At 43.6% G+C, this 27,336-nt stretch overlaps 1 protein-coding gene across 1 annotated transcript in view; it reads left to right on the top strand.

Moving 5' to 3' along the window:
• The window catches only part of iqgap3 (IQ motif containing GTPase activating protein 3), a 217,613-nt gene that overhangs the window by 31,045 nt on the left and 159,232 nt on the right, over positions 1-27,336 (top strand). Inside the window, exons 5-8 of the mRNA XM_072281088.1 lie at positions 653-729; positions 1,754-1,821; positions 3,509-3,622; positions 18,728-18,912. Of these exons, the coding sequence (XP_072137189.1) occupies positions 653-729; positions 1,754-1,821; positions 3,509-3,622; positions 18,728-18,912 (444 nt within the window). The remainder of the gene's footprint in view (positions 1-652; positions 730-1,753; positions 1,822-3,508; positions 3,623-18,727; positions 18,913-27,336) is intronic.

The following is a 27,336-nucleotide window of genomic DNA, read 5'->3' on the forward strand; positions in this document are numbered from 1 at the left end:
CACCCTGTTTTCTTCCAAAAACCAGGACTTAAGGGTGAGAAAATGCCCTGTGATGGGATTTATTTGCCCTCATCTTCCCCTTCCTTTTTACAGGCTTAAATTAGGAGCTTGAGGGGATTTGGTACGTCACAAAGACTATCATATTTCTACAGATGTGCCGTGGAGAGCATTCTAACTGGCTGCATCACCATTTGGAATGTCTGGTGTGACGGGCCACTGCACAGGATTGGAAAAAGCTGCAGAGGGTTACAAACTCAGCCGGCTTCATTGTGGGCACTAGCCTCACCGGCATCGAGGACATCTTCAAAAAACTTAAAAAATACAGCATCCATCTTTGGGGACCACTGTTACTCATGACATGCTCTCTTATTACAACCCGCAGAGAGGAGGTGAAAGAGCCTGAAGACGCACACTTAGTGTTTTAGGAACAGCTTCTTCCTCCTTGTTCAGATTTCTGAACAGATGATGAACCATCCCGTGAATACTAAGTCACTATTTTTGCTCTCTGCACTACTTTTTGGATTGCACTGTACTGCTGTTACAAAAAATTTCAAGACATATGTCAGTGATATTAACCCAAAATACTGTGAATTGTGTAAAATGCTATAGAATTTCAAATCTACATGATAAAGTTTGTTGGTTTTATTTTCAGATATTTTACCCAGAAACAACGGACATCTATGACAAGAAGAATATTCCCCGTGTTGTTTATTGCATTCATGCTTTCAGGTACAATCTGTGTAAAGTGGATAATTTCACCAGAAATTAAAATTGTAATCTTGTATTTGTAATCCCTTTCCACCTATAGTCCTCTAATCTTTATTCTCCTTCAATTCTGATCCCTGGGTACGCGTGTGTGCGTGCGTGTAATTACATGACCCAAGATAGAGCTGAAAAGAGCACCAAAGACTAGAGCTTCAATCCCTTGTCTCTACAGGATCCCTAAATCCTCACCAATGGATTATTTTCTTTCTCGGTGTTGCTTTCTATTGCTGTGAACACAGCCCAGTCTGTCATGAAAACTAGCCTGCCCTCCATTGGTTCTGTCTATACTGCGTTGCCTTGGGAAGTAGCCACATACACTCCACCCCAGATATTTTGTCCTTCTCACCCCTTTCATTGGGAAGAAGATACAAAAGGTTGAAAGCATGCACCATCAGGACAGCTTCTATCCTGCTCTATAAGACCCTTGAATGGACTTGTACATAATATTTTAATTTCCGTAGCTTGTAATATTTTGTGTTGCACTGTACTTCTCCACATGACAACACATTTCATGACATGTTGGTAGTAATAAACCTGATTCTGATTAAGGGTTGATCTTTATCTCTTAATTACCTAGATGTAGCCCTTGCAACTTAAAAATCTACCTGCACAGCACTTTCTCTGTAGCCATAACTGCATACATTCTGTATTGTAAATCTACATACTTCTGCATTCTTTTCTGGCTTTTTCTTTGTACTTGTATTAGAAAGATCCATAGAGACGGCATACAAAATAAAGGTTTTCACTTTATCTTGCTAGATGTAAAGATATTAAACTGATTACCAAATTTGTAATTTTCTACTTTGTTCCATCTATCTTTGATTCCATTGTGCTCTCTTACAAATATTCTTCCAGCTTTTGATTCATCTGTGCAAAAATTGGTTGTGTTCAATCACATTTCCTTACCCTCGCAACAGTATGAACAACAAGTAGTAGACTGGTGTTTTGCACTTTGCTGGGAAATAAGTTTTCCTCAATTGTTTTGCAGCCTTTACTTGTTCAAGCTGGGTCTGGCTCCACAGATACAGGACCTGTATGGAAAGGTCAATTTCACAGGTAAGGCCTCCTCACCTGCTTGGCTGGTATATCTGCAGCTTTAGTTCGACTGAGCACAAAATAATCCCACCACACCCTCCTGCTGTGGTTGGGGCGCTACAATAATAGTGGCTATCATGATGCTACTACAGGCCAGTGATCTGGATTCAATTCCGCCGCTGTCTGTAAGGAGTTTGTACCTTCTCCCTGTGATCGTGTGGGTTTCCTCCGGGTGCTCCAGTTTCCTCCCACAGTCCAAAGATGTACTTGTTAGTAGGTTAATTGGTTAAGGGGTGTAATTGGGTGTTCAGGCTCATTGTGTCAGAAGGGCCTGTTACAGTGGTGTATCTCTAAATAAAATAACGCTAATTGCACTGTATAACCCCAAGTTGTTGCTGTTGTTTAAAGTGGAAACATACCTGGTCTCTGGTAGATTTCGCATTGTAATGGATGCTATTTCCTCTTAATTTAATTTGGTCAATTTTTACTATCTCATCTGAGCCCTTTGAAGCTGCTCTGCCATTCATTAAGATCTTGGTTAATCTTCCCAGTCTGTGCCAATATCCGCTGATATCTTAAAGTTCATAAATTTATTGATCTCTATTTTGATTTAATGCAATGACAGGCTCTCCAGAGTTATGTTCATTCAGGACTGAGCTTTCCACAGCCTTACCATCTGTATGAAAACATATTTATTCACCTGTTGCCCTTATTCTCAAACTTCGCCCCCTCAATCTAATCTCTTCAACCAGGGGGAATATGTATCCTGTCATGTACATTAACAACTTAGTAATTTTCAATGAGTTCTTTTCTGAAAAATAGTCCCAGACTAATCAATCTCATCTCGTATAGCAAACTCTGCATCTGTGTCTAGTCAGTGAGTTAAGGCCAGGGTTTACATAAAAAAAAAACAGCAGATAATACAGCACTGTGCAAAAATCTTAGGCATGTGTATATATAACTAGCGTGCCTAAGACTTTTGCACAGTACTGTACTTATCAACGCGGAGCATAGGGTGAGCTTGTAAATCTGACAGGAGTAAAGGATGTTGGGAATAGCGAGGGTGGACGGGTGTGGAACAGGTGGCAGAGAAAGAGTGCCGGGGGTAGAGATGGTGTGGGTGCAGACACACCCAGCCCTGGATCACCAGGCAAGGTCATTTGATTCCAAACAATTAGTTTATTGGATCATTACAGAATATCTCTGGTGCTTCCTGCTCTGTCCCCCCTCCCTCTCCCATCCTCTTTTCCCAATCATGATTTCCCCTCTCTCTGCCCCCAGTCCACAATGGAGGCCCATATCAGAATCAGGTTTATTATCACTCGTATGTCATGGGTTTTTTTTGCGGGAGTACAGTGCAATACATAAAATTACTCCAGTACGTCCACCTTAGCTATATATATGTGTGCCTAAGACTTTTTTTTGCACAGTACTGTATCTCAAAATCATGATGGAGGTAATGGTGTTCTCCAGGGCAGTGAATATTGTTGATTAGGGAAGTGTTGTGACAGAAGACTTCAGGAGTTGCTACAGTGCATCTTGTAGTTGTCATTTGCAGTCACCGTGTCACAGTGACGGAGGTTGTGAATACTTAATGCAAAAGTTGCAACTTTGATTGTGCAGACTGCTTTGTTCTACTTCAGTGCTCTTGCAACCTCATTTGAATTTTAATTGGCTTGGTGGGTTCTGATTCCCGCTTTCCTTACAGAGGAGGAGATCAATAACATGAAAACGGAGCTGGACAAGTACGGAATACAGATGCCCTCGTTTAGTAAGATTGGCGGAATCTTGGCCAATGAACTTTCAGTTGATGAAGCAGCAGGTAAGTTTTGAGTACCAGAAGTGTTTATATTGTGTATTTGGGCAACCTCTGTGTTCTGCCCATTTGGGTTGTCAAAGTAAATTTATTATCTAAGTATGTATACACTCAGTGGGCACTTTATTAGGTACCGGTGTGGTCTTCTGCACACCACTGTTGTAATGAGCAGCCATTTGAGTTTCTGTCGCCTTCCTGTCAGCTTGAACCAGTCTGGCCGTTCTCCTCTGACCTTTGAGAACTGTAGCTCACTGGATGTTTACTGATTTTTGCACCGTTCTTTGTAAATTCCAGAGACTGTTGCACATTTCTTCCCCATTTTGATGTTTGGTCTGAACAACTGAACCTCTTGACCCATGAATGTATGCTTTTATGCATTGAGTTACTGCCACATGATTGGCTGATTAGATAATTGCATTAATGAGCAGGCTTACATAATAAAGCAGCCACTGAGTCTGTTACCATACATTTTCTTCCAGGCATTTACAGGAAAACAATGAAATGCAATAGAATTAATAAAAAAAACTATGCATTAACAGATTGACAAATAGCCGAAGTGCAAAAGAAGACAAATTGTGCAAATAAAAATATAAATAATATTGAAAACATGAACATCTGTAAGTTAGTTCAGAGTTGAGGTGAGGGAAGTTGGCACTGGCTCAGGAGTCTGTTCATAAACCTAGTAGTGTGGGACTTAAGGCTCTTGTATCTCCTGGTCGATGGTAGTAGCAAGAAGAGAGTATGGCCTGATGGTGAGGGTTCTTGATGGATGCTGTTTTCTTGTGGCAGCGCTCCTTGTAAATGTGCTTAATAGCAGGGAGTGCTTTGTTTGTGATGGATTGGGCTGTATCCACTACTTTCTGAAGGATTCTGTCTCCCCCTGAAAAAATTCTCAAATCGTATTCCAGAAGTTTGAAATGCTGAATAAAATGTGTGTGTGGGTGGGTAGTGGGTAGAGAGCAATTTTTTTAAAACTCTGATTTCTTGATGCATGTACAAATGATGAGCTTTTGCAATGTGGAAAAATTGTGATATAGATTATTTTCTAAGAACAACACACCTTGTAACAGTACCAAGAGAGGCTATATTCCTCTAAATTTTAAAGTGGAAGCCATATCTCCAGGTTTTTTGTATAGAGTGTTTTAAATTTGTGTGCTGTAACAAAAGATTTGTGGAAGGATCTCTTCATTTCTAGAGTAATTGTAGTTAATTGCGTTGGCCATATTGAAATGTGCACACAGACAATTGACTTGGCCAGCAAAGCTTGATCATTTAAAGGTGAATAATAAATAGTCTCCAGACCCAAAATGATGGAGGAACTCAGCAGGTTAGGCAGCATCTATGGAAACAAATAAACCGTTGCCGCTTTGGGCCGAGATCCTGGTGAAGGGTCTTGTGTTTTGGATGTGTTGCTCTACATTTCCAGCATCTGTAGAATCTCTTGCATTTATGACTTAAGTCTCCTTCACAAATGTTTTCAAATGGTTGGCAGTTTTATTACACCATTTGCAATGAAGCTGTGCTTTTGTTTGTAGAAGAATTGGCTTTAATAGTCATTAGCATGGATACAGCTGGATTCAGCAAGTTCAGTGTTTATTGCTATCTACAGCTTGTCCTTGAACTAATGAGACAACACGTAAACTATTGTCTGCAGTCCTGGTCTATAGACCTTTTGAACAGGTGTTTAAAGGACTTAGACAAAGTAATAATAAATAAATAAATAGATAAATAAGCAATAAGTATTGAGAACATAAGTTAAAAGAGTGTCCATAGGTTGTGAAACCAGTTCACTGCTGGGGTGAGTAAAGTTTGAGTGAATTTATCCCCTTTGGTTCAAGAGCCTGATGATTAAGGGGTAATAACTGTTTGTTGGTATTTTTCTGTGTGGTTAGCAAGTATGACTTGAGAAATAATGGTATTCTCATTCGTCTCTTGCTCTGGTCCTTCCAAGTACTGTCATGAATAAATATACATACTTTGATAATAAATTTACTTTGAACGTTGAAAGCTTTAAGCCGACTGTAGACAATGAACGTGCAGTGCAGCCACTCAAAGTTCAGGTTGCTACGAGCAGTCACTGGTGCATTCGAATAGCAGTTGGTAAATTGGTTTATTTTTGTCGCATGTACTGAGCTGCAGTGCAAAACTTTCAGAGTGCCATCCATACAGATCATTTAATCTTGGCAGGGCTTTGAGATGGTACAAGGGAAAACAGAACAGCAATGCAGAATAAAGTCAGTCCTGATGAAGGGTCTTGGCCTGAAACATCAACTGTTTATTCCACTCCATAGATGCTGCCCGGCCTGCTGAGCTCCCCCAGCATTCTGTGTGTGTTGCAGTTACAGAGAAAGCGCAGTGCAGCCAGACAATAAAGTGCAAGGGCTGTGATGAGATAGATTGTGAGGGCAAGAGTCCATCTTATCATATAGGAAGACCATGCAATAGTCTTTATAACAGCTGTACGGAAGCTTTCCTTGAGCCTGGTGGTGTGTGCTCTCCGGCTTCCCAATCGATGGGATGCAGCGAGGGAGAAGAGAGGATGTCCAGGGTGAGTGGGGTCTTTGATCATGTTGACTGCTTTACCGACGGAATTAAGCCATTCAGTCCCTTTGATTCTGCTCTGTCATTTCACTGTGGCTGATTTATTATCCCTCTCAACTCCATTCTCCTGTCTTCTCCCTATAACTTTCGACCCCCTTAATAATCAAGAATCTATCAACCTCCACTTTAAATACACCCCCAAAGACTTTACCACCACTGCTATTTGTGGCAATGAATTCCATTGATTAACTGCCCTTTGGTTAAATAAATTTTTTCTCATCTCTGTTGTAAAGGCACATCCTTGTATTCTGAATGTGTGTCCTCCGGTCCTCGACCCCCCTCCCCCATAGGAAACATCCTCTCCATGTCCACTGCATCCAGGCCTTTCAACATTTTGTTGGTTTCAACTAGATCTCACCCCACCCCCATTCTTCAGAACTCCAGCGAGTACAGTCCCTGAGCTATCAAACGCTTCTCATGTGTTAACCTTTTCAGTCCTAGGTTAATTCTTGTGAACCATCTTTGAACCCTCTCCAATGCCAGCACATCCTCTCTTGGATAAGAGGCACAGAACTGCTCACAACACCCTGGTGCGGTCTGACCGATGCCTTATAAAGCCTCAGCGTTACATCCTTGGAGTCCGTGGAGGGGAAACTGGTTTTCATAATGTGTACACAACTTAGCTTCTTGCTGTCTTGAGCAGAGCAGTTGCCATATCCAGCTGTGATGTATCCAGATAGGATGTTTTCTGTGGTGCATCTCTAAAAATGAGTGAGGATGAACAGGACTCAGAAATATTTCTTTAGCCTCCTGTTGTGCTCTTTTGGCTGTAGCGTCACACTTACTCCACTCCTGTTTCCCATTAATCTGTTTCTCTTTCCTCTAGTATTATGATATTTTCTATTTGATTTCTCTGGGCTCGGAAGCCTGTTATCCGTCTGTGACAAAGCTCATCGAATACTGAAGCTTTGATCATTCTAGCATTCTAGCATTGCTGGCTTAATCTGTAGAACAGCCTACGCTTATTTAATCCTGTGGTCTTGATTTCTTGAGTCAGGTTTTGTACACCTGAATGCTATGATGAACCTTCAGGGGTTGGAGTGCCCAAGCTCACGCCACAATCGCTGATTACCGATTTTGACAACACAATTTCAGTGTTGCTTCAACATAAAACCATAACTGCAGCTTCAGCATCGAAGAGAACACGGAACACTACAGACCCTTCAGCCCATGATATTGTGCTGACCTTTTAACCTACTCAACATCAATCCAACTCTTCCCTCCTACATCAGTCAGTAAGCCCAACACCCCTACTGGGGCAGAGGCCACCACCAGCAGCACGCTGTCCAGGGCCAGTCTTTCAAGTTCAAAGTAAATTTGTTATCAAAGTACACATGTCACCATATACTACCCCAAGGTTCATTTTCTTCTGGGCCTTCATAGTAGATACAAAGAAACACAAAAGAATCATTCAAAAACTACACACAAATATGACAAATAACCAAAGTGGAAAAGACAAATTGTACAAATACAAGAAAACAAATACAGGTCGACCTTCACTAATCCGGCACCATTGGGGCCTGAGGAGTGCCGGATTAGTGAAAATGCCAAATTACAGAAGGATCACATTAAGCAATAGCTCACTGCCTCATCATACCTTTAAAATATCAAAGGATTCAAAGGTTCATTTAATGTCAGAGAAATGTATACAAAATACATCCTGAAATGCTTTTTCTTTGCAACCATCCGTGAAAACAGAGGAGTGCCCCAAAGAATGAACGACAGTTAAATGTTAGAACCCCTAAGACACCCCCCCACCCCGCTGCTCTCCCTCCCGCACGTAAGCGGCAGCCAGCAACAACCCCCATCCCCACCGGCAAAAGATAAAGCGCACCCACTACCAGCACTCAAGTGTGAACTAAGCAATACCAAAGACACAGACTTGCGGTTACCCCAAAGACTACGTTACACTCGCAGTTACTGAGGGAATCCTCGTTAGTTTCTTTTCCTCTGCTTAGTAATATGCTTAAATTCAGCGGGTCACCACGTCTGATCTAAGGTCATAGGCAGAAGAGAACGGGGCGCCGGATGGCAGTGCGCGAATGCCGGCAGGTAGGCGAGAAGGTGGACCGACCTAGCGCACGCCAGCTCCCCCGCTGCTGGTGGGTGAGAAGGGTTGGTGCCGGGCGGCTGCGTCTCAGACAAATGACATTAATAAATGCAGGAATTGCCCGTGTGCGCTTACAAGAGCGCGCCAACACGTGAACAGATCTAGTGCAACCAAAACAATGCGCAGCAGATTGGTACGGTGGCCCGGAAAATTTGAAGTTACAGTTGCGTGGAAAATTTGAAATCAGTGCGGATTATCAAAGGAACTGGATTAGTGAAAGTCAACCTGTAGCAGTAATAATAATAAATACATAATATTGAGCACGTGAGTTGTAGGGTCCTTGAAAGTGAGTCATAAGGCGATAAGACATAAGGAGCAGAATTAGGCCATGTGGCGCATCAAGTCTGCTCTGCCATTCAATCATGGCTGATCGTTTTTTTCTCCTCCTCAACCCCAGTTCCTACCCTTCTGTCCTTAACCTTTGATGCAATGTCCAATCAAGAACCTATCAATCTCTTCCTTAAATACACCCAATGACCTGGTCTCCACAGCTGCATGTGGCAACAAATTCCACAAATTCACCACCCTTTGGCTCAAGAAATTTCTCCTCATCTCTGTTCTGAGTCTGTACCCTCTTGTCTTAGACTCACCCCACCATGGGAAACATCCTTTCCACATCTACTCTGTCTAGGCCTTTCAACATTCGAAGGGTTTCAATGAGATCCCCTTCGTCCTTTTGAATTCCAGTGAGTACAGACCCAGAGCCATCAAACATTCCTCGTATGATAACCCTCTCATTCCTGGAATCATCCTTGTGAACTTCCTCTGTACCCTTTCCAATGCCAGCACGGCTTTTCTAAGATGAGAGGCCCAAAACTGTTCACAATACTCAAGGTGAAGCCTCACTCACAGCACGCTGGAGGAACTCGGCAGGTCGGGCAGCATCCGTGGAAACGATCAGTCAACGTTTCGGGCCAGAATCCTTCGTCAGGACTGAAGAGGGAAGGGGCAGAGGCCCTATAAAGAAGGTGGGGGGAGGGTGGGAAGGAGAAGGCTAGAAGTTCCAGATGAAAAACCATTAAGGGGAAAGATAAAGGGGTGGGGGAGGGGAAGCAGGGAGGTGATAGGCAGGAAAGGTGAAGAAGGAATAGGAGAACTCAGGAGGGAGAGGGGGGCTAGGAGAGGATGAGGGATCAGAGGAATGGAGGGGTGATGAGGGGTAGAGGGAAGGTTGGGAGTCGCGGGGAGGAAAGAGGGTAGTGGGGGAATAAGACGGGTGGTAGGATCCAGCGGCAGTAAGAGCGGTCCCAGTCCGGAGATGGTCGGGACCTCGGTCCGAGCTGGATCTGGAGCTGGGGGTGGCAGAGCCTGTAGCCTGCAGGGCCCCAGAGCTGAGGTCCGAGTCAGAAACGAGTGAGTCCATGGCCCGCTGGGGGCTGGTGCCCATGTCCGGGAGACCGTGGTTCCAGTTGGGGTCAGCCAGAGGCAGATGGGTCTTCGGCCTGCCGAAGGCCTGAGAAGTCGAGGTCCGAGGGGCTGGAGCCAGTCGTCGTCATGGACTCCAGGCGGGCGAGCTTGTGGTCCTTCTTGGACGCGAGGAAGGAGAAGAAACGGCGGTTGGAGGCGTGAATCCGGCGGAGAATGAAATGTAGGAGAGATCCATGGCAGATGGTGGAAAGCCTCAGCATCACATCCTTGCTTTTGTATTCTAGACCTCTTGAAATGAACGCTAACATGACATTTGCCTTCCTCATCATCTACTCAACCTGCAAGTTAACCTTTAGGGTGTTCTGCACAAGGACTCCCAAGTTCCTCTGCATTTCAGGTTCCTGAATTTTCTCCCCGTTTAGAAAATAGTCTGCACATTTATTTCTACTACTGAAGTGCCTGACCAAGCATTTTCCAACATTGATTTCATTTGCCACTTTCTTGCACATTCTCCCAATCTGTCTAGGTCCTTCTGCATCCTACCTGTTTCCTCAACACTACCTAGCCCTCCACCAATCTTCGTAATATCTGCAAACCTGGCATCAAAGCCATCTATCTGTGTGCTAGGAGCCACACTCATGTCCCCATCTACATCAACGGAGCTGTAGTGGAGCGTGTATCAAGCTTCAAATTCCTTGGTGTCCTCATTTCCAAGGATCTCACCTGGTCCCTGAGCTCCTCCATCCTGATCAAAAAGGTGCAACAGCACCTTTATTTCCTGTGGAGCATCAAGAAAGCTCACCTCTGTCCCAGGATACTGACGGACTTTTACCGCTGTACCGTTGAGAGCATACTCACCAACTGTACCTCAGTGTGGTATGGCAATTGTCCCGTATCGGACAGCAAAGCACTCCAGTGTATGGTGAAAACTGCCCAGTGGATTGTTGGCACCCAATTGCCCACCATTGAGAACATCTACCATAAATGCTGCCTGGGCAGGGCAAAAAGCATTATTAAGGATTCATCTCACCCTAACCATGGACTCTTTACTCTCCTCCCAACCGGTAGGCGCTACAGGAGCCTCCGCTCCCACACCAGCAGGCACAGGAAGAGCTTCTTCCCTGAGGCTGTGACCTTGCTGAACCTCACATCACAGCCCTAAGCAGTATTGCACCCATATTGTACTGTCTCAGTACTTTTATATTTGTGTGCTATAACACTTCTTATTCGCAGTTATTTTGTAAATAACACTATTCTTTGCATTTCTGGTCAGATGCTAACTGCATTTCATTGGCTTTGTATCTGTACTTGGCACAATGACAATAAAGTTGAATCTAATCTAATCTAAGTCTATTTCATGAAATCATTTATATATAGCATAAAAAGTAGTCCCAACATTGATCCCTGCAGAACACCACTAGTCACTGGCAGCCATCCAGAAAAGGATCCTTTTATTCCCACTCGCTGCCTCCGACCAATCAGCCAATGCTCTAACCATGTCTGTAATGTTCCTGTAATACCATGGGCTCTTAACTTGCTAAGCAGCCTCATGTGTGGCACCTTGTCAAAGGCCTTCTGAAAGTCCAAATCATACAACATCCACTGCATCCCTTTTATCTATCTTGTGATCTCTTCAAAGAATTCTAACAGACAGGCAGGCAGGATTTTTCCTAAAGGAAACCATGCTGACTTTGCACTATCTTGTCCTGTGTCAGCAAGTTCTCCACCACCTCATCCTTGACAATTGACTCCAACATCTTCCCAACCACCGAGGTCCATAGGTTGTAGAATCAGCTCAGTCTTGAGATGAGCGTTGTTATCCACACTGATCCAGGAGCACTATACAGAACCAAGATGGACAAACAATGTGCAAAAGACAACAAACTATGCAAATACAAAATATAATAATAATAATGAAAAGCAATAAATATCGATAATATGAAGAGTTTCTTGAAAGTGAGTCTGTAGGTTGTGGGCGAGTGAGGATGAGTGAAGTTATCCCCTCTGATTCAAGAGCCTGGTGGTTGTGGAGTATGGGGAGGGCCCTACCTGTGATGGACTGGGCCATATCCACTACTTTTTGTTGGTTTTTCCATACAAAGGACAAGGGCATTGGTGTTTCCATGCCAGGATGTTATGTAACCAGTGAATATGATTTCCATCTCTCATCTATAGAGCTTGTCAAAGTTTTAGATGACATGCCGAATCTTCGCAAATTTCTTAGGAAGTAGAGGCGCTGCCATGCTTTCTTCGTAATGGCACTCACATGCTGGATCCAGTGCAGATCCTTTGAAATGGTAACAGTGAGGAATTTAAAGTTGCTGAGTTCACCCTCCCACTTCTGATCCCCCAATGAGAACTGGCTGATGGACCTCCAGTTTCCTCCTCCTGGAATCAATCAGCTCCCTCGTCTTGCTGACACTGAGCAGGTGGTCGTCATTATGGCACCACTCAGTCAGATTTTCAATCTCCCTCCTGTATGCTGATCCATTACTACCTTTGATTTGACCTCTGACAGTGGTTTCATTTGCAAATGTAAATATGGCTTTGGAGCTGTGCTTACCCTCAGTCATAAGTATAAAGTGAGTAGAGCAGGAGGCAAAGCACACAGCCTTGTGGTGTACCTGTGCTGATGGAAATTGTGGAGGAGATGTTGTTGCCAATCCAGACTGACTGGGGGTCTGCAAGTGAGGAAATTGAGAATCCAACTGCACAAGGAGGTTTTGAGGCCAAGGTCTTGGGGCTCATTGTTTAGTTTTAAAGGGATGATATTAAATACTGAGCTATAGTCATAAGCTCATGTAGTCCATCTTGTCTTCTAGGTGAAAATCCTTCCTCTCCCGGGGATGAGAACTTTGCAGCTGGACTTTGAAGTGTCTGTGGTGGAGTTTTCCCTCCTGCGTAGAACCACCCCCCACCCCCATTTTCTATCATTCATGCACCTGTTTAAGTTCCTTACATGTCCCTACATCTGCCTCTCCCACCACCCCTGGCAGGGCATTCTGTGCACCCATTACTGTCTGTGGATAAAAAATAAACTTGCCTCTCTTGACATCACCCCCCCCCCCGTAATTTCCTCCAGTTACTTTAAAATGCCCCCTCGTATTAGTCAAAATCACCTTGGGGGATTGTTGTCCATTTGATCGATGCCTCTTATCTCGTACACCTCCATCAAGTCACCTTTCATCCCCCTTTGCTCCAAAGAGGCAAAACCCCTAGCTTACTCAACCTATTCTTTTAAGATGAATGATCACACTTTGTGTGCTGATTCCACAGTTGTGCTGTAAATCCAGCCTTTTGAGAGTGTAATAAGGTTTTAAACTGTTACAAACCAAAACTTACTACAAATTAAACTTTGCACGAGCTTGAAGGTGGCTGAGGTGTGTAATGGACTGTAGCTCATGGCCACCCATTTATCTTCCACTCTGACATTTATTTTACACTGCAGCTCGTTGCAAGTAGGTAAAACGACTTTCACATATTTTATGACACTAATAGCCTAAAGCATATGCATAATAGATGGATTCTTATTGATCCCAGTTATCTAGGTGACAGTTGCTCTACTAACTTACTCCGGGTATCTAATTAGGTGGCCACTTGGTATATGTTTGTGGTCGTCTGCTGCTGTAGCCCATCCACTTGTAGGTTTGACTTGTACATTCAGAGATGCTCCTCTGCATAGTGTGTGCTTATTAGATTTCATTGTCTCCTTCCTGTCAACTTGAACCAGTTTAGCTATACTCCTCTGACCTATCTCATTAACAAGGCCCCAGAACTGGTACTCACTGGAATTTTTGTTTTTGCACCATTCTTTGTGAACTCTAGAGACGGCTGTGTGTGAAACTCCCAGATGAGCAGTTTCTACGATACTCAAACCACCCTGTTTGGTACCAACAATCATTCCATGGTCAAAGTCACTTAGATCACGTTACTTACCTGTTCTAATGTTTGATCTGAACATTGAATTGCTGCCAAACGATTGGCCAATTAGATATTTGCATTAACGAACAGGCGTACCTAGTGGAGTGCTTACTGAATGTATATATATCATGCCAAACAAGTGTCCTGCCTGAGCTAGTCCCATTAGTTCCCTTTTGGTCCATGTCATTCCTGTTCATGTACAAAGTAAATTTATTGTCAAAGTGCGTACAGTATATGTCACTATATACAACTCTGAGATTTGTTTTACTTGTGGGCATACACAGTAAATCCAAGAAACAATAGAATTGATGAAAGATTGCCCTGAACAGGATGGACAAACAGCAATGTGCAAAAGTCAACAATGCGCAAATGAAAGAGATAATAAAAAAAATATAAGCAATAAATACCAAGAACATGAGATGAGCAGTCCTTGAAAGCGGGTCCATAGGTCAGGGTTTCCCAATTAGTTTTCCACAAGGGTCAAATTATGTCAAGTATGCCAAGTCAAGGGCCAAAACGTCCAGGGGTCTTTTTTTTCATTGTGCTAGTAAGTTGTCTTATGGGCAGATGTTGTTGTTGCTGCTATTATTATTATTAGTAGTAGTAGTGGTAGTAGTAATAATTTAGGCCTAGGATTCTCAAAGCCTGTGTTGTGGGTCACAGAAGAAAAAAAATGCACTCTTGAAACAAAATAAGTCCAGAACCAACCATTTAATTATGACTCTAGCTATCACAACTGTCAGCTGTCACATTGAGAACTCATCTGGGACTTAAAAAACACACATAGACACACACAAAGTATGGTAGTCTTCACCACTTCTCTTCCACACAAAGTACTGCCTTTTCCACTGTTTCTGTTCTCTCATTTAATCTATTTGTTCTTTCTAATTAAGCTTCTATGTAACATTTGAAATATCAAGTGTAGCTATAAATGAAATTATCAGTACAATCACTCTGAGCACCAGTGCCCTACAAGGTTGTGTACTCAGCCCCCTGCTGTACTCACTGTACACCCATGATTGTGTAGCCGAGTTTCCATCGAACTCAATATATAAGTTTGCTGATGACACAACAATTGTAGGCCGTAACTTGGGTAATGATGAGTTTGAGTATAGAGAGGAAATTAAGAACCTGATGGCATTGTGCGAAGACAATAACCTATCCCTCAACGTCAGCAAGACGAAGGAATTGGTTGCTGACTTCAGAAGGAGTAGTGAACCGCACGACCCAATTTACATCGGTGGTGCGCAAGTGGAAAAGGTCAAAAGCTTTAATTTCCTCGGGGTCAATATCACAAATGACCTGACTTGGTCCAACCAAGCAGAGTCCACTGCCAAGAAGGCCCACCAGTGCCTTTACTTCCTGAGGAAACTAAAGAAATTTGGCCTGTCCCCTAAAACCCTCACTAATTTTTATAGATGCACTGTAGAAAACATTCTTCTGGGGTGCGTCACAACCTGGTATGGAAGTTGTCCTGTCCAAGACCAGAAGAAGCTGTAGAAGATCGTGAACACGGTGCAGCACATCACGCAAACCAATCTCCCGCCCTTGGACTCACTTCACACCGCACGCTGTCGGAGCAGTGCTGCCAGGATAATCAAGGACACGACCCACCCAGCCAAAACACTTTTTGTTCCTCTTCCCTCGGGGAGAAGGCTCAGGAGCTTGAAGACTTGTACGGCCAGATTTGGGAACAGCTTCTTTCCAACTGTGATAAGACTGCTGAACGGATCCTGACCCGGATCTGGGCCGTACCCTCCAAATATCCAGACCTGCATCTCGGGTTTTTTTTTGCACTACCTTGCTTTCTATTTTCATATTTTCTATTTATGATTTATAATTTAAAATTTTAATATTTATTATCAATTTGTTATCCAGGGAGCAGGAAGCGCAGAATCAAATATCACTATGATGATTGTACATTCTAGTATCCATTGTTTGGCGAAAATAAAGTATAAAGTATTATTGTTGTAATATTATTATACCACAATAAGGTTGACAAATGGACAAAAATAAATTGATTCACTCACCTTATTGCCGTGTTAGCCGACAATGGCACCGTCTTTAATAGCTTCACAACCATTTTCTTGGTTTTCTCATCATGACTTAAAACTTTGCCAACCATATCAATGGCACACGTTTTAATCAACTGGGCATCAGCGAATGGCTTCTTAGCTTTGGTAAGATTCCATGACACATGCAATGATGCAGCTGTTGCGCTCTGTTATGCAGGTGTTGGCTTACAGATAGTAGAAACGGAGCGCTTGTATGATGTTATCATATTTGCAAGTTTTTGTTTGCATTGATCTGATTTTGCAGGGTGGTTGGCATTGAAACTGTCAGCATGCATAGTGTTGAAGTGCCGCTTCAGATTTTCTGATTTGCAGACAGCTACGGACTGCATGCATATTAAGCATGTTGGTTTAGCAATGGTGTGGTCCGGTAAAATAAAACAAAACTGATCGGTCCAGTCAGATTTGAACTGACGGTTTTCCTGGTCGACTTTGCGCTTTTTCACGCAGGCCATGTTGTTCTTGGTTTAGGGTCCATGACTTACTGCTGGTAACAATTCGTTTTTAGACGACAGGTTCGCTTGACAGGCAGGTAGCTGGTGCGTGCCGCTGTCTAGTCGAGGACCGTACAGAGTGCGAAGTAGGTCGCGTGCTATATGGGGGCATAGGTCAAGTATACGGTGTGGGATGAGGATAAAATAAATTAGAGCAGCGCACACTTTATTTACATGTTATGACAGGTGCATTCACGTAAGTGCCAGTGGGTCGGCGTGGTCCAGATATTTGGTTCTCGCGGTCTGGACATGGCCAGCAGTCCATCTGTTGGGGTTGTCTGCCGTAGGTTGTGGGAACAGTTCAGTGTTGGGGTAAGTGAAGTTATCCCCACTGGTTCAAGAGTCTGATGATTGAGGAGTAATAATTGGTTCCTGAACCTGGTGGTGTGGGTCCTGAGGCTCCTGGACCACCTTCCTAATAGCATCAGTGAGAAAAGAGTATGGCCTGGGTGTTGGGGGCCCTTGATGATATACCTGTCCTTCTGTTTTTTACATTTAGTAACTGTACTTGCCTGACCCACTTTCTCTGGTAGTTTGTTTCATATACCCATTACCCCCTTTAAAACTTACCCCTGTCATTTTCAATCCATGCCCAACCCTGGGAAAATATCTGAATTTCTCTCCTGATTTCATTATCATATAATCCTCTATAAGGACATCCTTTAGCCACCGGTGCTCCAGGAAAAATAATCCCAATGTTTCCTTGTAGTTTGAGCCCTCTGGTCTTTATAACTTTCTTGTGAGACTTTTCTGCACGTATTCCATCTTAATGGCATCCTTCTTATAAGTAGGAAACCAGAACTGCACAAAATGTGGTCTGAACAATGGCCTAATTGTGCTCCTGTGTCATATGGCACCCCCCCACAGTCATAAAACTATTAAGTAGTTCTCTAGTACAAGTTACTCTTACTCTTAACCTCATAACCGACCTTGATATGATCTTGCACCTTATTGTTTACCTGCATTGCACTTTCTCTGGAGCTGTTACACTTCATTCTGCATTCTGTTATTGGTTTATCTTGTTCTACTTCAATACTTTGCGTAATGATCTGATATGTATGAACAGTATGCAAGACTAAGCTTTTCACTGTATCTCAGTACATCTGACAATAATATTCTAATTTCAACTGGGACTTTTACTGTATGGAAGCCCAAGTTATTAGTTGTTGATGGTTATTGGAATCCTTTTCTCCTATTCAGCTGAAGTGAATGATGCTACTTCCGGTATACATTTCGAGTATAATCTGTTTCCTGAGGCTGAGATCAGCTAACCAAACACAGCTCTGGAGATTGTTTTATCCATTCATAGGACCTGGGCATTGCCAGCCATGTTGGACTGTAAGAACCATCCCAAAGTGTCCCTCGAGGAGGCCGTGAGTCGCTGTGAATCAGTGCAGTCAAATCTCCCTGCATTTCCAAGGGCAACTGAGAGTTGATTATATGAAGGCTATAGTGAGATGGAGGTCTTCACCACAATTCTGGTTTGTTTCCTAGTCACTGTTACTGATTCTAGCATTTATTCTGGATTGTATTTAGATTTACTTTGGTAGCAATTATTGTCATAAGCATGATGTGTGGAAATGGTTTATTTCAGACTGCTGACAATCTGCATTGACCATCAACCACCCATCTGCACCAATTCCAATCCCATTCTTACCACCCCCACCCCTACCCACTGATTACTGGAGTTGAGGTGTTATGTTGAAGTTGCATAAGATGTTGATCAGGCCAAATTTGGAGTATTGTGAGCAGTTCTGGTCACATATTTACAGGAAAGCTATCAATAAAATTGGAAGAGGACGGAGATATTTACAAGGATGTTGCCAGGGTTTGAGAACCTGCGTTATAGGGAAGGGTTGAATAGGTTTGAACTTTATTCCCAGAGCATAGGAGAATGAGGGGAGATTTGATGGAGGTATACAAAATTGAAGAGTATAGATAGGGTAAATGAAGCAGGCTTTTTCCACTGAGGTTATGTGAGACTAGAACTAGAGGACATAGGTTATAGGTGAAGTATTTAGGAGGAACCTGAGAGAAAACTTCACTCAGAGGGTGGTGCGAGTGGAGTGGTGAACTTGGGTTTGATTGCAACATTTGAGAGAAGTTTGGATAAGTACATGAATAGGAGAGGTACGAGGGGCTATGGTGCAGTTGTGGGTTGCTTGAGACTAGATAGAGTAAGGACTGGATGGCCTGTTCTTGCACTGTAGTCCTCTATGACTCTCTCTGTGACAATGGTCCATGTGCCACGAAAGCACTGGGGAAAGCAAATTTAACACCAACCCAGAACAAATGCTGAAATCAGTAATGGTGACCAAGAAACACACCAGACTTGTGAAAACCTCCATCTCACTCTGACCTTTATACAATTTAAAGCTTCATCACTCTGACTCTCTATTGCCCTTGAGAACACGGAGACTTGACTGTACTGATTTAGTAGTTCACCACCTCGAGAGGATGAGAGGTACCTAGAATTCTAACTAAGTGATTTCCCTGGGCCTTGTGCCTGCTAGTTGTAACTGAACACCACCTTTTCTCCACACAGTGCACGCGGCTGTGATTGCCATTAACGAGGCCATCCAGCGAGGGCTCGCAGAGCAAACTATGCTGGCTCTGCGCAATCCAAATGCCATGCTGGTCAACCTCACTGATGGTCTTGCCCCAGTTTACCAGGAAATGCTCTACCAAGCTAAGAGCGAAAAGGCAGCCCATGCCAGAAACCGGATCAATGTGAGTAATGCTTAATAAACAAACATAAATGTGGTTCCTCCCCACTTCTGCTGTTTTTCCATTCCACCTTCTGGCTCCCCTCTTACCCCTTCCTTTTCTCATCACCTGCCCATTACTTTCCTCTGGTTCTCCACCTTTGCTTTCTCCCATGGTCCACTCTCCTATCAGATTCCTCTTTCTTCAGCCCTTTACCTTTTCTACTTATCACCTCCCAGCTTCTCTCTTCATCCACCTGCCCTCCTGACCCACCTCCCCATCATCTGGCTTCACCTATCACATGCCAGTTTGTATCCCTTCCCCTCTCCTACCACCGTCCTTTTCAGCTCTGATGAATGGTCTCAACCCAAAATGTCTGCTGTTTGTTCAGCTCCATAGTTGTTACACAATCTGTTGATTTCCTCCATCACTTTGTGTGTGTTGCTGTAGATTTCCATCATCCGCTGAATCTCTTGTGTTTGTGGTTCCTGTTTGCTCCCAGGTCTTTCCTCTGATATCCTCCAGCAGAGGGCAGGCTGGAGACATGTCCCATGGTATTAGCTGTGGTTCTCTCAAACAGCTTATGAATTGAGCCATTCATCCCAGTAGTATGGTGCCTTAGCATAACTCGATCAGAATTCTCTTGCCTCTGAAAGGTTGCCTGCCCTCAAGACTTTTTTCCTCTATCCTTTTTGCACTCTCTTGCTTGGTCTGAGTTCCATTGGCATCTAGGCTACCTAATTTCTCAGATGCTGACTGGAGAACAGTGGTTTGGCTGGATGTCAGCTCTGGAGGGAGAAGGCCTTGACTTAAAGGCATTGATAATCTCTCTGGGCAGATTTGCTGCTCCATTAATCTCCATAGCAAATCAGAATAGGGTTTAATATCACTGCCATACAGTTGCAAGAAAAAGTTTGTGAACCTTTTGCAATTATTTGGTTTTCTGCATTAGTTACTCATAAAATGTGGTTTGATCTTCATCTAAGTCACAATAATAGATGAACACAATCTGCCTAAATTAACAAAACACAAACAATTGTACTTCTCATCATTACTGAGTACACCATTTAAATAACCTCAGTCCAGGTTCAAAGAAGTATGTTAACCTCTGAGATAATGCCTTCTACAAAAGCTATTTGGAGTCAGGTGCTCCAATCAATGCAATGAGATCTGAAGTGCCCTGCCCTATAAAAAGATACACAAAGTCAGTTTAATGACAGAACCTACTCTTCTCAAGAAAGATCTGTTTATGTGCACCATGCCTCAATCACAACATCTTTCAGAGGATCTTAGAAGAAGCATGGTAGAGATGCATGACACTGGAAAAGTCTACAAAAGCATTTATAAGACCTGGGTGTTCATCAGTCCACAGTAAGAGAAATCAGCATCCTAGGGTACTGAAAGAAATGGCAGAAGTTGTAGTTGAGGCTTTGCTGATGATCTACCAAAATTCTCTGGACTCTGGGCAGGTCCTGGTGGATTGGAAGATGACGAATGTCACGCCACAGTTCAAAAAAGGATGTAGGCAAAAGGCAGGTAACTATAGACCAGTTAGTTTAACATCTGTAGTTGGGAAAATGCTTGGAGCTATCATTAAAGAAGAAATAGCAAGGCATCTGGAAAGAAATGGATCTGTCAGGCAGACACAGCATGGATTCAGCAAAGGCAGGGCCTTTTTGACAAACTTACTGGATTTCTTTGAGGATATAACGAGCGCAGTGGAAAGAGGGGAACAGATGGACATTATTTACTTGGATTTCCAGAAGGTGTTCAATAAGGTGCCACATAAGAGATTTATCCATAAGATAAAGATGCATGGAATTGGGGCTGATGTATTAGCATGGATAGAGGAGTGGTTAACCAATAGAAAGCACAGAGTTGGGATACTTGACTGTTAATCTGGTTGGCAATCAGTGGAGAGCGTTGTGCTGCAATGGTTAGTGCTGGGCCTGCAACTGTTCATGATATATATTAATGATTTGGAAGAGGGGACTGAGTGTAGTGTGTATTAGTTTGCTGATGACACTAAATTGAGTTGAAAAGCAAATTGTGCAGAAGATACGGAGAGTCTGCAGAGAGATATAGATAGCTTAAGTGAGTGGGCAAGGGTCTGGCAGATGGAGTTCAATGTTGGTAAATGCAAGGTCATCCACTTTGGAAGGAAAAATGAAAGAGCAGATTATTATTTAAATGGTAAAAATTGTAGCATGCTGCTATGCAGAGGGTCTTGGGAGTGCTTGTGCATGAATCACAAAAGGTTGGTTTACAGGTTCAGAGGCTATCAAGAAGGCAAATGGAATGTTGGCCTTCATTGCTACAGGGATTGAATTTAAGAGCAGAGAGGTTTTGCTGCAACTGTACAGGGTGCTGGTGAGGTCACACCTGGAGTGCAGTTCTGGTCTCCTTACTTGTAGGATATACTGGCTTTGGAGACGTTGCAGAGGAGGTTCACCAGGTTGATTCCAGAGATGACGAGGTTAGATTATGAGGAGAGATTGAGTCGCCTGAGACTGTACTCACTGGAATTCAGAAGAGCAAGAGGAGATCTTGTAGAAACATATAAAATTATGAAAGGGATAGATAAGATAGAGGCAGGAAAGTTGTTTCCACTAGTAGGTGAGACTAGAACTAAGGGAAATAGCCTCAAGATTCAGGAGAGTAGATTTAGGACAGAGATGAGGAGGATCTGCTTTTCTCAGAGAGGGTGAGTCTGTGGAATTCTCTGCCCAATGTTGTAGTGGAGGCTACCTCAGTAATTATATTTAAGACAAGGCTGGATAGATTTTTTGCATAGGGGAATTAAAGGTTATGGGGAGAAGCAGGTAGGTGGAGATGAGTCAATGGCCAAATTGGCCATGATCTTGTTGAATGGCGGAGCAGGTTCGATGGGCCAGATGGCCGACTCCTGCTCCTTTTTCTTATGTTCTTATGTAAATACACATTGCTACGTTGGAGGAAAAAGGGCACTGCACACAAACACCAGAGACTCATCCCAGCTGTAAAGGGTGGTGGAAGGAGCATCCACGAGGAAATCTGCAGATGCTGGAATTTCAAGCAACACACACAAAAAGGGTCTCGGCCCGAAACATCAACTGTACCTCTTCCGAGAGATCCTGCCTAGCCTACTGCGTTCACCAGCAACTTTTGTATGAAAGGAGCATCATGGTTTGGGGCTGTTTTGCTGCCTCAGGGCCTAGTCAGCTTAGCAATCATTGAATTTAAAATTGTATCAAGACATTTTACAGGTGTAGGTCAAGGCAGTGGTCTGTCACCTGAAGCTTAGTAGAAGTTGGATGATGCAGCAAAACAATGATCCGAAACACGAATAAATCAACAAAAGAATTGTTTAAAATGAGGAAAATTTGTGTTTGTGTAGCCCCCCGGCCACCCTCAGTGTCGCTTGGCTCGCTGTTGTCCAGGGAAACAGCCCTCGGCCCCGCCAAACTGGGTAATTAGTTTGTGTGGATGCTGTGTGATGTACCCCACCCCGCCCAAATAACAGACAATACACCAGATACAATTAAATGATTTACAGTTTATAGATATTACTGGAACTATATAATTAATAGTGAATAAAATATAAAAGGCAAATAAAAAGCACCACACTTATCAAAGGTCAGTCTCTTCGTGCACAACCGTTGGAGCTCAATCAGTTCCGGACGACCACCTGGATCCTGTCGACTCACAGCTTCGGACCACCCGGAGTGATCGACCAGAGCCTTTCCGCACGTCCGCCGTCCTCCCCGTCTCTCCTCCTCGCCGAACGCCCTCCTCGGGGTCCCACCCCGTTAGCGGACATCACAGCTCCTGGTTCATCCTCTGTCCCTCTCTCCCGCCTTCTGCCCCAAAACCCTGCGCGTACAATATCTTCCAGATACACCAAAACCATAACAACTATCCCAATTCGTTAATAGCACTCTGCTGTCCATATTAACCCAAGCAAATGTCTAGCTGGAGACTTTTTCAGCATTTAACATAACAAAGAAGCCATTTTAAGTAGCCTCTGCAGTAACTTAAAAGACGAAACCCCCTTACACTTGGAATGAATGGCCAAGTCAGAGTCCAGTTATTAAATATAAGGAGTCACATAGTTTTTCCATCCTGGATTGTGAATGATTAAACATGACAAGTACAAACACGAGAAAATCTACAGATGCTGGAAATCTAAGCAACCCACACAAAATGCTGGTGGAACTCAGCAGGCCAGACAGCATCTATGGAAATTATTAAACAGTTGACATTTTGGGCCAAGACCCTTCATCGGGACTGGGGAAAAAAGATGAGAAGTTGGAGCAAGAAGCTTGGGGGGGAGAGGAAGAAGTACAACTTGGTAGGCGATGGGTGAAACCGGGAGAGATGGAGGGATGAAGTAAAGAGCTGGGAAGTTGATCGGCGAAAGAGATGAAGGGCTAGAGAAGGGAGAATCTGACCGGAGAGAGTTGAAGACCATGGAAGAAAGGGAAGGGGGAAGTGCACTAGACAGAAGTGATGGGCAAGTAAAGAAATGAAATGAGAAAGGGAAACGGGAATGGTAAAGGTGGGGGTGGGTGGGTGGGTGTAGCAATTGCCAGAAGTTTGAGAAAGTGATGTGGAGGCTACCCTGACAGAAAATAAGGTGTTGCTCCTTCAACCTGAGTGTGGCCTCATCGTGACAGGTGGGAATGGGAAATGGGTGCCACTGGGAGATCCCACTTTTTCTGGCAGATGCAGTGTAGGTACTCGGAGAAGCAGTTTCCTAATCTATGTTACGTCTCACCGATATACAGGAGGCATCATTGGGAGCACCAGATAAAGTAGTTGGTCCCAGCAGACTCACAGGTGAAGTGTCACCTCACCTGGAAGGACTGTTTGGGGCCCTGAATGGTAATGAGGGAGGAAGTGTAGGGGTAGGTATGGAACTTGTTCCACTTTCAAGGATAGGTACCAGCAGAGAAATCAGAGGACAGGGATGAATGGACAAGGGAGTTGCAAATAGAGCGATCCCTGCGGAAAGTGGGTGGAGTGCAAGATGTGCTTGGTGGTGGGATCATGTTGGAGACAGCAGAAGTTATAGAGAATTTTGTGTTGGACGTGGAAGCTACTGGGATGGGTGAGGGAAAGAGAAACCCTGTCTCTGGTGGGTGGTCAAAGGATGGGGTGAGGGTAGACATGCGTGAAATGGAAGAGATGCAGGTGAGGGCAGCATTGATGGTGGAGGAAGGAAAGCCCTGTTCTTTGTAGGAGGAGGACATCTCATTAGTTCTGGAATAAAAAGCCTCATCTTGCGAGCAGATGCGGCGGAGACGGAGGAACTGAGAGAAAGGGGTGGCATTTTTACAAGTGACAGGGTGGGAAGAGGTATGGTCCAGGTAGCTGTGGGAATCAGTGGGTTTGTAAAAGATATCAGTAGATAAGCTGTTTCCAGAGATAAAGACAGAGAAATTGAGAAAAGGAAGGGAGGAGCCTGAAATGGACCAGATAAATTTGAGGGCAGGGTGGAAGTTAGAGGCAAAAAGTTTAATTGTTTGTGTGCTATTAGCTTAGGCGCACTGTGTTTGTCTATTATTGCGACTTGGATGAAGATCAGATCATATTTTATGAGTAATTAATGCAGGAAAACTAGGTAATTGCAAAAGGGTCACAAACTTTTTCTTGCATTTGTATGTTGTGAAATTTGCTATTATGCGACAGCAGTGTGTTTGGGTTTATGTTTATATATATTTTACATTCGGAAATCTGATGGTGGAGGGGAAGAAGTTGTTCCTAAGTTGGCGAGAGTGAGTCTTTAGGCTTCTGTACTACCTACCTGATAGTAGCAATGAGAAGAGGGCATGCCCTGGGTGATGCAGTTCATGTCATTAGTTTGGCAACAATTAGTTCTCAAACAATGTGAGCTGAAGGGCCTGTTCTATGTTCTTAATTCCTAAAGGGATCTATTCTGAGAGACCCTTTGATGTAATAAGGTGGTGCACAAAACCAGTCTTTGAGGAATTAGATGTATGATTTACACTCAAAATGCTGAAGGAACACAGCAGTCAGGCAGCATCTACTGAGGGAAATAAACAGTTGATGTTTCAGACTAAGACCTTTCCTGATGCATGTTTTCAGCCTGAAACATTGACGGTTTATTTAGACCATAAGACCACAAGACAAAGGAGCAGAAGTCGGCCATTCGGCCCATCGAGTCTGCTCTGCCATTTTATCATGAGCTGATCCATTCTCCCATTTAGTCCCACTCCCCCGCCTTCTCACCATAACCTTTGATGCCCTGGCTACTCAAAAACCTGTCAATCTCTGCCTTAAATACACCCAATGACTTGTCCTCCACTACCACCCGTGGCAGCAAATTCCATAGATTCAACATGCTCTGGCTAAAAAAAATTCTTTGCATTTCTGTTCTGAATGGGCGCCCTTCAATCCTTAAGTCATGCCCTCTCGTACTAGACTCCCCCATCATGGGAAACAACTTTGCCACATCCACTGTCCATGCCTTTCAACATTTGAAATGTTTCTATGAGGTCTCCCCTCGTTCTTCTAAACTCCAAGGAATACAGTCCAAGAGCAGACAAATGTTCCTCATATGTTAACCCTTTCATTCCCTGAATCATTCTAGTGAATCTTCTCTGTACCCTCTCCAACGTCAGCACGTCCTTTCTTAAATAAGGAGACCAAAACTGCCCACAGTACCCCAAGTGAGGTCTCACCAGCGCCTTATAGAGCCTCAACATCACATCCCTGCTCCTATACTCTATTCCTCTACAAATGAATGCCAACATTGCAATCACCTTCTTCACCACCGACTCAACCTGGAGGTTAACCTTAAGGGTATCCTGTACGAGGACTCCCAAGTCCCGTTGCATCTCAGAACTTTGACTTCTCTCCCCATTTAAATAATAGTCTGCCCGTTTATTTCTTCTGCCAAAGTGCATAACCATACCCTTTCCAACTTTGTATTTCATTTCCCATTCTTCCAATCTGTCCAAGTCTCTCTGCAGACTCTCTGTTTCCTCAGCACTACCGGCCCCTCCACCTATCTTCGTATCGTCAGCAAACTTAGCCACAAAGCCATCTATTCCATAATCCAAATCGTTGATGTACAATGTAAAAAGAAGCGGCCCCAACACAGACCCCTGTGGAACACCACTGGTAACTGGCAGCCAACCAGAATAGGATCCCTTTATTCCTACTCTCTGTTTCCTGCCAATCAGCCAACGCTCTATCCACATATGTAACTTTCCCGTAATTCCAAGGGCTCTTATCTTGTTAACTAGCCTCATGTGGCACCTTGTCAAAGGCCTTCAGAAAATCCAAATATACAACATCCACTGCATCTCCCTTGTCTAGCCTACTTGTAATTTCCTCAAAAAATTGTAATAGGTTTGTCAGGCAGGATTTTCCTTTAAGGAATCCATGCTGAGTTCTGCCTATCTTGTCATATGCCTCCAGGTACTCTGTAACCTCATCCTTGACAATCGACTCCAACTACTTCCCAACCACCGATGTCAAGCTAACAGGTCTATAATTTCTTTCTTGCTTCCTTGCCCCCTTCTTAAATAGCGGAGTGACATTTGCAATCTTCCAGTCCTCCGGAACCATGCCAGAATCTATCAGCTTTTGAAAGGTCATCGCTAATGCCTCCGCAATCTCCATAGCTACTTCCTTCAGAGTACAAGGGTGCATTCCATCTGGTCCGGGAGATTTATTTACCTTTAGACTATTCAGCTTCCTGAGTACTTTCTCTGTCGTAATTGTGACCCCGCACACTTCTCTTCCCTGCCACCCTTGAATGTCCAGTATACTGCTGATGTCTTCCTCAGTGAAGACTGATGCAAAATACTCGTTCAGTTCCTCTGCCATCTCCTTATCTCCCAGTACAATTTCTCCAGCATCATTTTCTATCGGTCCTATATTTACTCTCACCTGTCTTTTACTCTTTATATACTTGAAAAAGCTTTTAGTATCCTCTTTGATATTATTTGCTAGCTTCCTTTCATAGTTAATCTTTTCCCTCTTAATGACCTTCTTAGCTTCCTTTTGTAAGCTTTTAAAAACTTCGCAATCCTCTGTCTTCCCACTAATTTTTGCTTCCTTGTATGCCCTCTCCTTTGCTTTAACTTTGGCTTTGACTTCTCTTGTTAGCCACGGTTGCATCCTTTTTCCATTCCATAGAAACCATAGAAAAACTATAGCACAGAAACAGGCCTTTTGGCCCTTCTTGGCTGTGCCAAACCATTTTCTGCTTAGTCCCCCTGACCTGCACATGGACCATATCCCTCCATACACCTCCCATCCATGTATCTGTCCAATTTATTCTTAAATGTTAAAAAAGAACCCGCATTTACCACCTCATCTGACAGCTCATTCCATACTCTCACCACTCTCTGTGTGAAGAAGCCCCCTCTAATATTCCCTTTAAACTTTTCCCTCCTCACCCTTAACCCATGTCCTCTGGTTTTTTTTCTCCCCTTG

The sequence above is a fragment of the Mobula birostris genome, chromosome 2 (assembly GCF_030028105.1).
Source record: "Mobula birostris isolate sMobBir1 chromosome 2, sMobBir1.hap1, whole genome shotgun sequence".
Classification (NCBI taxonomy): Eukaryota; Metazoa; Chordata; class Chondrichthyes; order Myliobatiformes; family Myliobatidae; genus Mobula; species Mobula birostris.